Below are 13,887 nucleotides of genomic sequence, written 5' to 3'. Positions count from 1 at the left end.
GCATCCACATCAGAAGTCGGTCTTGTTTTGTGCTCTGTTCAGGACTAATTTTGTTGCCAGGTGCTGCTGTGTGAGAACATTCCCTTTTTATATCCCCTGGGCCCTTGAATAGCTCTGACACCTGCTCTACGCTCCCAAGGGAGACTTTACCATCACTTTCCAGCAGCATAACTTACTCCCTGACCTCCAGAAAAATTTCCACTGCCAAACCTACAGCAAAAGAAGATGTATAGCCTGTTGTGAGCCAGGAACCTCTCCAGAGAGTTAAAACATCAGATGTAAATAGTTAGCTGGTTTGCCAAAACCCAGCAATACTAAATAAGTTTCTCCTTCAGTGGTTTAATCTTACATGAGACGAGGTACATCCAGTAAAAGTCTGCCCCTACAGAAATTCTGGTGACCTCCTGTTGATAAGACAACTTAATTAAAAACTGTTTTCTGCTGGATTTCTGAGGCAATTGAGATGGTTAAAGAAGTTTTACAGCTATGTCCACAGAGCACGCTGCCTGCAAGCTCTGAAGGCTGAGTCATCACTAAAACACGGTCCTCTGGTGATGTTGACGTGCTCCATGTTGTGCCTGTCTCCAGAAAACTGATCAGCTGTGTCTGAACAATGCTGGCTCCATGGGGAGGTCACCTCCCCGCTCACCAGGGGCAAACACTAACCCAGCATGGTTGCAGGAATGGAGGAAAATCACTGCCAAAAAAGCAGAAATCTAAAGCAAACTAACTTTTAAAGAGAGATTAGAGCTGTGATTACCTCCTCCTCCTTCTCCACTGAACCTCCTGAAATTCTATCCTTCAGGAAAAGTCCTGTAGAAGTTAATAGCCATGAATTATCTCTCCATATAGTTTAAAGTCACACCCGCAAGATTGCTCTCGCAGGGCTATTTCTTCATGCAGCACACAGCCCCCAGAGGGTCTGGGCATGGAGTGCTCCTACTTTTTATCTGAGCCCCACAGGCTTCCCCACGTGCTCTGTTTTCTTCCACAAAAAGTAGAAATTAAAAATATTTCTATCATTATCTATATTGAAAATCGATGATCCAAAATTAGTGATTAAAGAACGGGTCCGAAGTGATCCTACCTTTTTTTGGCCAGCCTTTGTTATTCTAGGGATGTCAAACAACTGTCCCGTGTAGTACTGCACCCCACTGAACAGGACAACGGCGATGGAGTCCCCTTCCTTCTCGATTACAGCAAGGATATCTTCGATCCTCAAGGTCTCCTCCCCCTAAAACAAAGTTAAAGCACATATTTTTACATCAACTCTGGCAGTAATGAAACTGTCATTTCTTATTTCATAACCTATATTTTACCGTGAGCTGTGCTGCTTGCATAAGGAGATCAAAAGCAAATCCTTAGCACGGTAATGATATACAAAGGTAGTGCTATGAAGTAGCCTATGAGTAAGTTACCTCAAAAAAAAAATCATTAGCAAATTTATCTTGAAGGTATCAGTTACAAAAAGTCTATTCACTCCATATTCTAGCACGCTCCATGTTCTTTAATATTTCACACAGTTTTAATTTACAGTTAAAAAAATCCTGGTGCAAACAGCATATATAAAATGATTTTTATATGGCACCTGAAATTTGTGACACCCACAAGAATTGAAAGTTGTCTGCTTCACTCTGTACTTTTCTGATAAACTTCATATCCCACAGGAAGCTATTATAAGCCTGCCATATTTATATTTCAAAAACAATAAGTCTCACATCATCAAAAGTACAAAAATCCCCAAAACTGAGGTCATTAAATATAGAGGAATTTCAACCAAAAAAAACCCCTCATTCTTGATTCTTTATAGGAAAATTACTGCCCCTTCCTCCTCCTGTCTTCCTAGCAAGGGATCATGTAAAACATACCACCACCTAGGGATCAATTAGGCAGTGAAAACCTAGAATTAAATTAGACTTGTTACTGAAAAGAACTCGGGCAGGATTGTTGAATTGCAAGTAACTGTTATTATCTCAACAATCTCTGCGAATCTATCAAGCGTTCAGGAGTGGGCTCTTTACTCAAAAGATGACTCAGATTTCAGAAGCAAAAGGTCACCATCGGTTTATACTTTGGTGGCAAAGTTCTTAATAGAGCAAACATGAAGCAAGTCAGACTTTCAGATTAATCTGAATTGCACATTACCGTAAGCAGCCCTTTCCCTCGGTCTGTGCTGATACAGACAGTGGTGCCCATGCTATGGCAGTGTTTTACCATAGGACTTTGAAAGGACATTGAGGTTTCTCAATGAGCTACTGTATTTTGCAGCTGTCTCAGGGTGCTCTCAGTTTTAACACACAGGAAAAATAACAATTTTGTTATATTTCAAGGAAAATTAGCTAGTTGAATCAGACAATAAAATGGGTTCTAATATAAAAATATACACAGAAACAGAATAAGCAATTCATAAATTTTACCTAAAAGTATTAGTAGAAACAGATTATAACTTCTGCAGGCAGATACTAGAATATTTGAGAATAAATGACTCCTCTCACATGAAATACACTTCTGCCCTTAGCGACAGCAACCAGAACTGACGTATTTCTCACCAACCTCCCGCGGCTGCATCAGGAGCATACTTTTCTCCACATCAAGTCCGTGAAGCCGAAGCTGGGACTCAACAGCGTACTGGAAGAGATTTCCATGCAGAACACGTTAGCACAATTATGTGATAAAGCAACTAAGAGAAAAAACACATCAGAACTTCAGAAAAGGGATTAAGATGTCACTAAAATTAACACTTAGAAGGTTCGTCTAAGTCCATCGAAAACTTTCTAGCTTTCCTTCAGTTTGGGAAAGATCAAGATCTCATTCACATCATCAGATAGCAAGGACAAAGTCAAAGCCTAAGTCCTAACCCTGTGTACCCAACTTTGCTTGGTAGCACATGCTAAATCCCAGGTTGACACGTATGTACCACTTAAGATTTGCTGCATAGCTGTGAGGAAATAAGAGGTCCCAACTTGGGCTATTTTGAAAATCCTACCCACTGATTTTATCAACAAATAATGGTTCTGGAAATAAGATTAAAAAAATCATCGATTAACACTGGAAAATAGTTTCAAATTACGTGACAGGAACTGAAGTAATGGCAGCTGCACAGGTTATTACTGAAGTGCTGTAGAAATTTAAGAAGATGGAGTCCAAACGCACAAGTGCACAAAGAACAATCATGGGATGAGTATGAACATTATTTAGAATAAAGGCAATTTCAGGTTTATACATCTGTGCCGCCGTCTTCATTACAAATAAACCTGTTAGTAGCTCGAGTCCTTTTTATCACACCTTAGAGATCAGATTTGTTATCAATTTCCCCAAGTTGATGGCGTTGATGATAAAGTAGCAGTGGGCCACAGACCCAAAGATTAATTCGCTCTAAGCTGTGATGCACGGGCTATTGTCTCCTATTTTATAGCAGACAAATTATGTTTGAACTAGTAATCTAAAGTGCTAAGAACAAACATTTCCATCTCTGTCTGGGGATATATAAGTGTTAGTGTTGTGAGTTTGTATTGATTTGGTTTCATAAAGTAAAACAGCAACAAGAATTAATAAAACATTTACAACTTCAGTTGATTTAGGCCAGTAGTTTGCTCAACGTCTTTAAAAAGACTAATAAATCAATGTACCCATTCAATCTTTTCCTCTTGTAACATTTTTTACTTTAACGAAAGGAATAGAGCTACGATCTGTAAAATATGCTGAGCTCAAAAGCTTCTGACAGATTTTTTTATTGTAATGTTACTTGGACAAGATGAGCTAATAAATATTCAAATCGGACTACTGATATTCTTTGGAAAAATATGATTAATAATACAAATATGGTGAAATATTAATTTCTTACATGGTCAGAGGGAAAGGCTCTGGCTTCTAGAAGAATTTTATAGCGTCTTGGAGTAGGTTTAAAGAAAGATAGCTGTTAAGGACAATAACAAAAAAGACATGTTGAAATGTATCTAAGCAGATATGAGAAATGTTCCCAGTACATAACTTAATAAAGACTGCCTTCATTTCATGCAGACTACAGAGAATCCCCCAGAAATTAGAAATATTTCTTTGCCCATATAACATCTATCGAAGTAGAAAAGCATTATAATACTGTATTTCATGTATCCATTACAAAGGCCACAAAAACCCAGCAGTGAAAACTTACAGGAACCGATGGCAGAGCTTTGACTGCAGCCAGGGATGCTGGGATTTCACCCAGCTCCATCCCCCAAGCAAAAGCAGCAGCTGAAGAGTAGAAGACAGTGCAAAGAAACTGGATTTCCATTTCTAACCTAAAATATTGGTTATTAAATAAATCATCCCTTCCTCTGAAACAAGCACGACCAAAGGACGAAGCCTTCTGCAAAGACGTCACTCATCCACCTCAGCACCTGTAGGTGAAGGATCCTTCTCAGCTCTGTGCATGGACGCAAGTTGGGCTTGTCACCATACTGAGAAGTTTGCCTTGCTCACAGTTGAACTCGTTTCTTAAATTCTGAAATTTGGTGTGAAATTTAAATCTGAGAAACTACTTTTAAATGTTTCTTACAATAATAAGATCTATTCTCTGAGGATTGATGTGCAGCACATGCAAGAAAAACTCAATCTTCCCTTACAGAGTCTTTGAAAATATTTCTGTCCAGCTATTCTGCTTAATATTAAGCGAAGTCGGATCTTGCCCAAGCTAAAGCATCATTCAAGATACAGCTCCTAAGGTTTAAGAAAAGTCAGGCTATCATCCAGTTCTGTCTTTGTGAAGTCCTCAGAAAACACTTTGATTACATTCACAAAGAAAGGTAAAATAATATTTGTCAACACAACATCAAATAAGCATAGTAAAGACATACCATCTGGAGGTGCAAGTTAACAGTCAGCCCATTCATTAAGGCTACTTCATGTCTGTGGGCCCCTAAAATAATAAAAAGAAAAAAACAAACTGGTTAGGGGTTTCTCAGAGAAATCTAGCACAGTGCTGAGAAAGCAGAAGTACATTTTCAGTCAATGTCGCTCTGAGAACAGGAAAATAAACAAACGTTTGAGGTGTCATCACAGCGAAGTAAAAAGATTTCTTGTCTGACTCACTGTGCAACACTGGCAAGAAAATATTTATATTTTCAGGTCAGACACAGCAAACAAAAAACAATGAAGTATTTCCATTTCCTGGCAAACCACTGGTGGATTTATTATCATTAATAACTCAGGCAAAACTTCAGGTCAGAAGACTGCACATAAAGCAAGATTTGCAAGCTTAATTTTGTCAAAAGTTTATATGTAAAGCGAGTCAGAAAACATATTGAGACAGTCACCTATTCTACATGGTTACTGTAATGTCAAGCTAAATCTCATCCTTAATATAAAAAACCAAGCAAATTTGCCCTATTGAATATTACAGACCATTATTAAAGTAGTGACTTAGCAAGAAGAAGTCATACTCACATAGCTCCAAGGAGGCTAATTACATGTGCTTTTTGGCTACAGCTAATCACAGGCAGAACTAATAGAGTAACGACTAATTGTTATTACAAAGTATTTAGTAACAAATTCTCCAACCCTTATCAACCATTGGTGAGGGGTTTTAGGCAGGATGATTGACTGTGCATTGGGCAGGGCGCCACTGGGACACAGAGAAAACCAATCTCTGTTTCTTTCCGTTTTGCCTGATGTCTGTTGTTGAGAAGCAGTAATTCACCCTTGTCAAAAACCAGTGCTTGGAGGGTCTTCTTCAGCCAAAAGATGGGCCTATGAACCTCACCATAGTCATCACCACAGAGGAGGAGGTGGCCAAAGATGGAAAGAGGTTCAATGCAAGGAGGGATGAAGACAAATGTAAACAGGCAGGGAAGGTAACAGACACCCTTGCGATTATAAAGGGGAAAGGAAAATGTGATGTTAGGGTAAAAAGGGTGAAGGGAGCCACAAGAAACAGAGAGGCGAATCCTGGGTTTCTCCTGTCCCAGCCTTGAAAAGCATACAAGGATCCAACTACCACAGGGGAAAGGCAGCAAGAGCATTGAGACATTCCCACTGTATCACACAGAGTTTAGGTTCATGGAGTTATCACTTTGCCAGCCTAGGAAAAAGACATAACCATGGGTTGAACTCAATGCAATCAAGTATAGCCAAAGAACATATAAATCTGTAATTAGGAAGGGTTTATTCATAGATCCCTGCCAAGTAGGCCTCAGCTTCTGCCACCACAGGAAAAGCCAAGAGCCATTCTGATTCAGGTATTCGAGGGCCTTTCTTTATGTTGCTGAAATCTCCAAGTATTGGACAGGAAGGTTTGTCAATAGTTGCCAGTGACTCTGGAGGATCTGTCCATGGGATGAGCCAGGAGCAAAAAGAGATGTCATGAATCAGCTCCCTCCTTCAGACACGAGGAACATCATCAAGTCTGTGCAAAGAAATGCAAGTAGACCTAGTCCTTCATAGGGAAAAATAAGCTCTTTTCCTCACTTAAACTCCTCTCCTTTTCTATCTTTTCTTTCTTCTGATAGCATTGCATCTGCAAGCTCCATGCTGCTGGAGCAGGTCACCTTGTGGCTGTTCTATTGCAGATACAGAAGGCAGCTAGAGAGAGTGATTGCAGCTCAAAACAGTATTATTTGCAGTCTTAATATTTCTATTGGACTCTTGAGGCTGAAAAACGGGATGGCATCAAGAAATTGTATTGTTCTTATTTCTCCCTCTGCTCCTTCTGTGAAATCTGAGGCTTTCACAACAAACTCTGCATGAGCTGTACAGTTTACGTATAAAACAAATGGTTAATCTGTAGATCACTTTTAGCTGCATGCTAGCATCCCAAATTAAATATGACACTACATTTGTCATGTAAGTCTGGGTCTTCCGTAAATTATATATTTATTAAAAGCTTTCCATTATTGAATTTCATGCCCACAAAACAAACCTCATCCGTGTCATTGGAAAACTGTTATCCTTTATAACCTGCACTGCGTTTCAGAAAACAACCTTTCCATGATCCAATTAACCTATTACAATATTCAAAGACCCGGCACACAGGAGAAAAAATTATGTTTGCTTTCTTTATTTCCTAACTTTATATCATATCTCCAAGCCAGGCTAAAATCTGTATGTTCTTCTTGATAAATCTCCTCTTTAATAAAGGGAAGCAGCGTTTGCAAAGTACAACTTCAGAGACAATTATGATTGTGTTAGGCAGACACTGCCATCCTTCTCCTCTGTGACTGCAGTGGGAGCCTGGTCCTCACCAGAGTAAGTAAAAAGCATTTTGTAAAATGATTGAAAAAAAGGCTAAGGGCCCCAATTTTGAAAACATTTTGGTTATTTCAAATGATCCTTATCACTCAAAGTCACTACAGATCTGCACAGCGTTCAGTCTTCCCTCAACAGAGACCTGTCCGAGCGCACTGTAGAGCAGCAGCCATGCAGTTAATCTTGTTCCATCAAAAGGTGATCCTGCCAAGGTTGTAATGTTTTAATAAAGGCCGGCAGGAGAAGCTGAGATTACCAACACCATGTTATGCCACTCAGCACGAGCGTGGAAAAAAAGATTTGGCCTCCACTGACCTTGACTTTGCATCCCACAATGTATTTAGTACTGTAACTTTCATTGAACAAGAAAATGTGACTGCATTTAATAAGCAAGGTGTTATAGCTCTATAAACCATTAAATCAACAAAGATACTTTACAGTCTTTAGTCCATTCCTGAATAAATCACACCAAATAATTTTTACTTACTACTAGTACTCAGAGTGAGAAATGACAACTCTTCCTCCTCCTCCATAACATATTAAATATTGAGTAAAAAGCAGAGTGAAATTCTGGGTTTGTTCTCACATTAAATTCACTAAAAAAGGAAATTCAAAATTCACTCAACTCATACAGACTTGGTATTACACTTTGCTGGAAAACAGTTCTTAATTGTAAATACCACACTGGAAGAGAGCATTTTAAGATAACATTTTCCTTGCATTTCTTCTCTTAGCTTTTTCACTGTTACTTTCAATTTTAAAAATCAGATTTTTTTTACAATGCATCCTTATTTGGGCAACATCAATTCCTTGACATTCTAAGAATTGCTCACCTAGGACCTGAAAAAAACTTGAGTATATTATATAAATAAAAACCTGCTGGCATGCAAATCTGAAGGCCAGATTCGAGCCTAAATCATAATTTTATAGTTCAAGTAACCAAAGACCCAAACATTCTGGAGAACAAAATCCAAACTGACAAAGTTGATGTGCGCTTTACTGTTGAGTAGAACAACAGGGCTGTGACACACTTCCAAGTAAAGATTTTTAAAAATCAATGGTAGGATTACCTCAGCCATAATTTTTATAGATAACTTTGAAATATTTGTTTAAAATGAAGAAAATTGAAATAAGTTCAGCATAGTCTGGCCATAGTGTTTAAAAAAAATAATAAAGGACCAGTGTTATATGGAGTCTGGAAAAGAAAAGAAAGAAAAATAAGGAGATTGATGAGCAATTAGATGGAATTTAAGCAAAGCTCTCATTTCCCTCTCCTTACACCCGGAATACGTCTTATAGTTAAACAAATATTATAAAGCACACTGAGCTGGCAACCTCTACAAGCCAGATGGCAAAGGGAAAAGAAATCCCTGCCTGACTCCCTGCTTTCTGCAGTGGCTCCTGACCTAAAGCTGAGACCAAACTGACCCCGGCACCAGTGCGGGTAGGAGGTGGGTGCCCAGCCTGCCCCAATGCTCCACGGGGAGCTCACTGGGGCCTGTGTTTTGCAAACAGAGCAGTGGCAAATATTCACACAAGGTGAAGCAGAGGAGGATGGTAGACTGCACTTTGGGGGACCTTGGCTCTCTCTCCTGGTTATATGGAGAACATCAATGGTCTTGCCTTGTTACTTTGCTAATTTAGGTGCCCAAAAGTATGCAGTGTCACTGCTCTCTCATTCTCATAAGACATAAGAGAAATTCTCCACCCTCCAGGTAATCAAATTCAAGGTTTCCAATTTAAAAGCCCTTACTATGCATAGGGCTATTTGTGTGACAAGTCACATTTCCCCACCTGCACACAGCTTCCTAGTTACACCCTACCAGAACGAGAACATCCACTTGCTGGGAAAGAGCAGCCACACAGCTTCCTAGTTACACCCTACCAGAACAAGAACATCCACTTGCTGGGAAAGAGCAGTCAAACTAGAAAAATCCCTAAATTAGCTGTATTCAGCATTTCAACATCCTTCACCCCTTTATATTCTTAATTTTTATGTTCTATTATAGGTAACAGAAGAATGTACTGAGCTTGTCCTTGAGCATAATGAAAGAACAAAAGTAATTTCTTGACCACTTGAACAATACAGAGCACTACAGTAGCAACTTCCAAAAGCAGCACAACCAATCTGCATTTTAGTTTTTATTTCATTCTGCAGAAGGGATTACTTCACACGAACAAAAGTAATTTCTTGACCACTTGAACAATACAGAGCACTACAGTAGCAACTTCCAAAATCAGCACAACCAATCTGCATTTTGGTTTTTAGTTAATTCTGCAGAAGGGATCACTCCACACAGCCCAATGATTCCCAGTGTAGCCAAATTCATGTTATCTTAATGCTTACATCATGGATAGACCACCTATAACAATGTTTTCTTGTATTTTTTCTGCTGCAATAATAATGTCTAGTATTTGAGCTATTTGGAAACTTCATGAAGAAGTCGGGAAGTGGCTTTATTTATAAATACATAAATAAACCTGTCATGAAACATTCCTTAATGTATCTGTCTCCAATTGTTCAGACCCCACTTGCTTCTCTTGAAGGAGGAAAACCATAAATTTTTCATTGAACACTTGCCTATAGAGGAGAAATTACAAGACAATATGTAGTATAGAGTAGGTCGACTTAACCTTAATAGTTTTCCTTAGTGAAGGCACAAATGAACAGACTATAATTCAGTCCTGGCAGTGAATATTGACAGTTGCCTTCAACAGCTAAATTGAAATACTGGCCAAATCTCGCTAAAATCCACTGTCCTAGCCTTGACAACGGCTGTAAGGGTTGGGGAGAAAAAGAATCTGTAGAAACCCTGCCAAGATCATTTTGTTTCCCCTTCCCAACACTAACAACTCTGAAGGAAATCCCTGAGAAAGATTATTTTAGCAACCACACACAGGTTAGAGTAAGAGGCAATGGAGGGAATTTGCATTCACACTCAGATGCCTGGCAAATGCACCAGGAGAAGCCTCCAGGGCTCCTCCTCCATCTCTGGAATAACCAAACGCCTTGGCTGCCAAGGTCTGGTAGCGCTGCCGACTCCTTGAGAGGGTAATGGGGACGCACAAATAGCAGATCCTGCCCCAATTATCTGCTTCATTGACAGAAGCAGTTCACAAATACGAGGCTGGATTTAGAGGCAGGGAAAGGAGGAAAAGCAGAAAATGTCTAGATAGAAATCATTTCTCAAAGGGACAAGTTCATGGGTTCACTTCTAGGAGAGCAGATGAGAATCTGTAGTACCAAGTGCCCTTTAAAAGGGCTTCACGTGTTAGACCAAGTGGTTTATGATCCTCCAAAAAACCCTTTGCTGCCATTAGCTTCATGATATGCGTATGCTCTTGTGTTATCACATACATTCATCTCATAAATCACTTGCAGCCTTAAGTATTAGTCTGTGCACAAGGCAGTCAGAAAAACTGCTTTAAAGCAATCAAATGCAAGGAACTAGATTCAGTTACACAGTTTCAGGACCTTCAATTTTAAGAAAAAAAAACGTTTTCATTTTTCAAAAGAAAAATATGTTTCCATTTCTAGAGAAATGTTTTTCCCTGCAGTTCACACTCACCAACCAGGTCTGCCATCACATCCAGGATACATTCATCTGCCAAAGCCCAGGGGCGCTGACCATTGAAATGGCCATGAACACCTCTGAAAAAGAAGAGGTAAACAATGAAAGCATATGCTGTTCCCTTTGAATAAGTCCTAATATACACATCTGATTTAGAGATCTCACATTTGGAAGAGGGAAGAGGAGACTCACCTAAGCACTTTTATCATGCCTTTAAAGCTCACAGCAATGCAATTCATTTCTTGGTTTCTTACAGGACTTTCAATCTATTTAGTTTTCTTCTCCAAAATAGCCCCCAGAACTGGCAGGTACTTAATGTACTGAAGGTGCTTAGTTGCTATTGTTTCTCTCCTCTTTGCCAGACTGTTCTAGATCTAAGTGTGCATAAAGCTTTTTGGTTTGACAGAGGGCATTTTAAAACTTGGTTTTGCAAACTGTTCCTGTCTACAGTGGATCATACGGGCACCTTAAACCTGAATGCATCACTACTCTGAAGTGACAGATACATACATTCGGATCTGGATTAAGTGTTCTGAATTAATTTTTGCTTCAAACATGACAGAGAAGGCAACTTCTAAGGTAGCCACCGTGCATATATAAATAAAAAGTTGTGAAGTTTCTTAAACGTGAAGTATGAAGTGCACAGATTTAAATGCAAATAAAGGCAGATTGCAAAAAGTAATAATTGTGCTAATCCAGGGGAACATTGCTCTGGGCTTCCATCTCACACTGGATGGTTTTCATATTTGCCGAGCACCACAGGGTGCTTGTGGAGTCGGAAATGCCAGACTGCATGCGGCTGAGGCAAAACCACGATCCAAGTATAAAGCTGTTTCAAAACAGGGACAAAGCCAGTAGGAAACTAAGAGCAAAAAAAACTCTTAAAAGCTGGGATGATAGAAAGAAAAAAAAAGAGAGCAAATAATAGACCTTTTAAAGAAGTACAGGCCCACAATATTCATTTAAATATCATGATAAGATGTCTGGCAGATTAAGACATGAGAAAGGAGGGTGTATGAGACACCACCAGCTCATCCCCATGCTTAAGGCTATTTAAAAGATTGGTTTTCCCTCTCCACCTCCTACTTTCCCTTCTTGGGCAGAATTTCGTGCTGTCTCCCACACAAATTATCAGGATGTTTTGCAGTCAGACTCTTTCTGATTGACTTGGGTCAAATTCACGCCTCCTAGGGATCTTTCCGAAAGAACTACAGTCCTAAAGAATAGGAAAACTGCGGCCAAAAAAAGAGCACAATTTGGATTAACCATTTCATGCCTCTTATCCTTGCAAAATACCACTTGCTTTTGGATTAGTTTAGGTCAACAGCTGAAGGAGGGCACAGGTACAACTGAAGGTCTCTTACAGATAAAATCACCTCCCTATATTCAACAAGTCCAAACCCACAGAGATGACAAGGAGGACCCCGGTCCCTAATTTGAGTAAGGTCATGGTACACCAGCTGACTGCTTTTTCTCCCTTTCAGAATTGGTCTCTGATGAGACCCTGATAGCAGAAAGCGGGCAGTGTGAAATAACACTCGTTTATACAAGAACATTTCATAGATGAGGAATAAAGACAGTAGGTGGGTAGGGGAGGAAATGCAGTGAGGGGTGCTGAATTAGTGCTAAAAGTTCCTCCCTTCTATCAAATCATAACGCAGCTGCTTTCCCTGAAGACAGTGGTATGCATTTCACAAACAGCAAGACATTTATTGCTAATTTTCCTTCTTATTCTTAACTGTAATATAGTGATCAAGGGACTTTGGGATAATATAGATTGTTAAAATAAAATAAAAAACCACAAAGATTTTCAGTGGCTCCCAGCCCAAGGGGATCTGTATTTCTGAAAGAGGATAGCAAACATAATAAGATGAGAAAAAGAAGCCGTAACTACCTGTGGGATTCTCTTTCATTAGCTTTCTCTGATTTTATAGCCATTAGTGTCCTTCTAATGGGAATTTACTTATGAAAGCTCTCTGTACTAGCACAAAGGACTAACAAAATTTCAGAATAAATTTCCAAGTTACCATGAAAACAGATATGAGATTTTAGACATGAGAATGTTTTATTTTGAGAAGAAAACGTGGAAATTTAAGTATACTGAAAGAGGAGAAATTGAGTATTAATTATTATTCATATTATTATTATTATTACAGCACAGCTTACAGCTTGCCTCCTTCTCGATGGCCAATATAAATGACAAGAGACAAAAGTTATTGCAGCTAAAATGGTAGTTAAAGGCATATTCTTGGACCCTTTTTTATTTTAATCACATGAAACTCTGTAGCCTTCGCTGATGGCGCAATACATCCTATTACACTTAGGTTGTAAAATTCTATGCTCTGCCTCAAAGAATTTATATCTCTGTATATTATGCCACCCCTCTCTCAGCTCCGGTGGGCACTGGGGGTAATAATCTTTAAGGACACAACTGCAGTGCTCCTGGCATTCCACTTAGGCACAGAGGGCCTACGTCTCATTTTGTTCCCGCTGCACCCTAGGTAGCACGAGAGACTTAAATCAAGGCACCCAAAGTAATGGACACAAAACGCGGCCCATCAAATCATAAAGCATCAGCCAAACAGGACTATTTCTTAAACTACTGTGAGAGTTCCTCATTGCGCAAATTAATTTTTAGTCGGTTACCATTTTATTTTCAATTTGGCAAGAAATCACAGTGCCACATTTTATTCGCTGAGGTCTGGTTGATTTAAAGCTCACTAGGGGAGCTAGAAACACATTTTCTGATATGATCCCAGGGTTTCAAAGCTGGTAACAAAAAGGGATTTAAATTAATTGCCAGCGTCAGGAATCTTCTGTGCTCTTCCAAATCTTGCTCAAGTGGAAATTTCCTTCTTGTTTCTTTGCCAAAAATGATGCAAGGTATTTAATGAGACAATACAGACTCTTGAGTTTGATGATGGTTTCAAGCAAAGAAGTAGCCAAAAGAAAAGAAAACACATCCAAATAAAAAGAACAGTATGGAGCAATAGATTGAAGGCAAAACTGAAAAACCCAGGGTATTAAACCAGGCATTTACAGCTCTAACATACAACCTGCCAAAAGACACAATGCAGAGATGACCCAGAGAATC

At 39.2% G+C, this 13,887-nt stretch overlaps 1 protein-coding gene across 1 annotated transcript in view; it reads right to left on the bottom strand.

Annotated features, from left to right (window-relative positions):
• Positions 1–1,087: 1,087 nt before the first annotated feature.
• Positions 1,088–13,887, bottom strand: part of LOC104545251 (kynureninase-like) — a gene marked incomplete at both ends in the record, with an annotated part of 17,252 nt that continues 4,452 nt past the window's right edge. The window contains 5 exons of the mRNA XM_010190341.1: positions 1,088–1,234; positions 2,554–2,628; positions 3,845–3,916; positions 4,836–4,897; positions 10,791–10,873. Of these exons, the coding sequence (XP_010188643.1) occupies positions 1,088–1,234; positions 2,554–2,628; positions 3,845–3,916; positions 4,836–4,897; positions 10,791–10,873 (439 nt within the window). The remainder of the gene's footprint in view (positions 1,235–2,553; positions 2,629–3,844; positions 3,917–4,835; positions 4,898–10,790; positions 10,874–13,887) is intronic.

The sequence above is a fragment of the Mesitornis unicolor genome, unplaced genomic scaffold (genome assembly GCF_000695765.1).
Source record: "Mesitornis unicolor isolate BGI_N332 unplaced genomic scaffold, ASM69576v1 scaffold2068, whole genome shotgun sequence".
Taxonomy (NCBI): domain Eukaryota; kingdom Metazoa; phylum Chordata; class Aves; order Mesitornithiformes; family Mesitornithidae; genus Mesitornis; species Mesitornis unicolor.
This window is presented reverse-complemented; position numbering and strand designations above follow the sequence as displayed.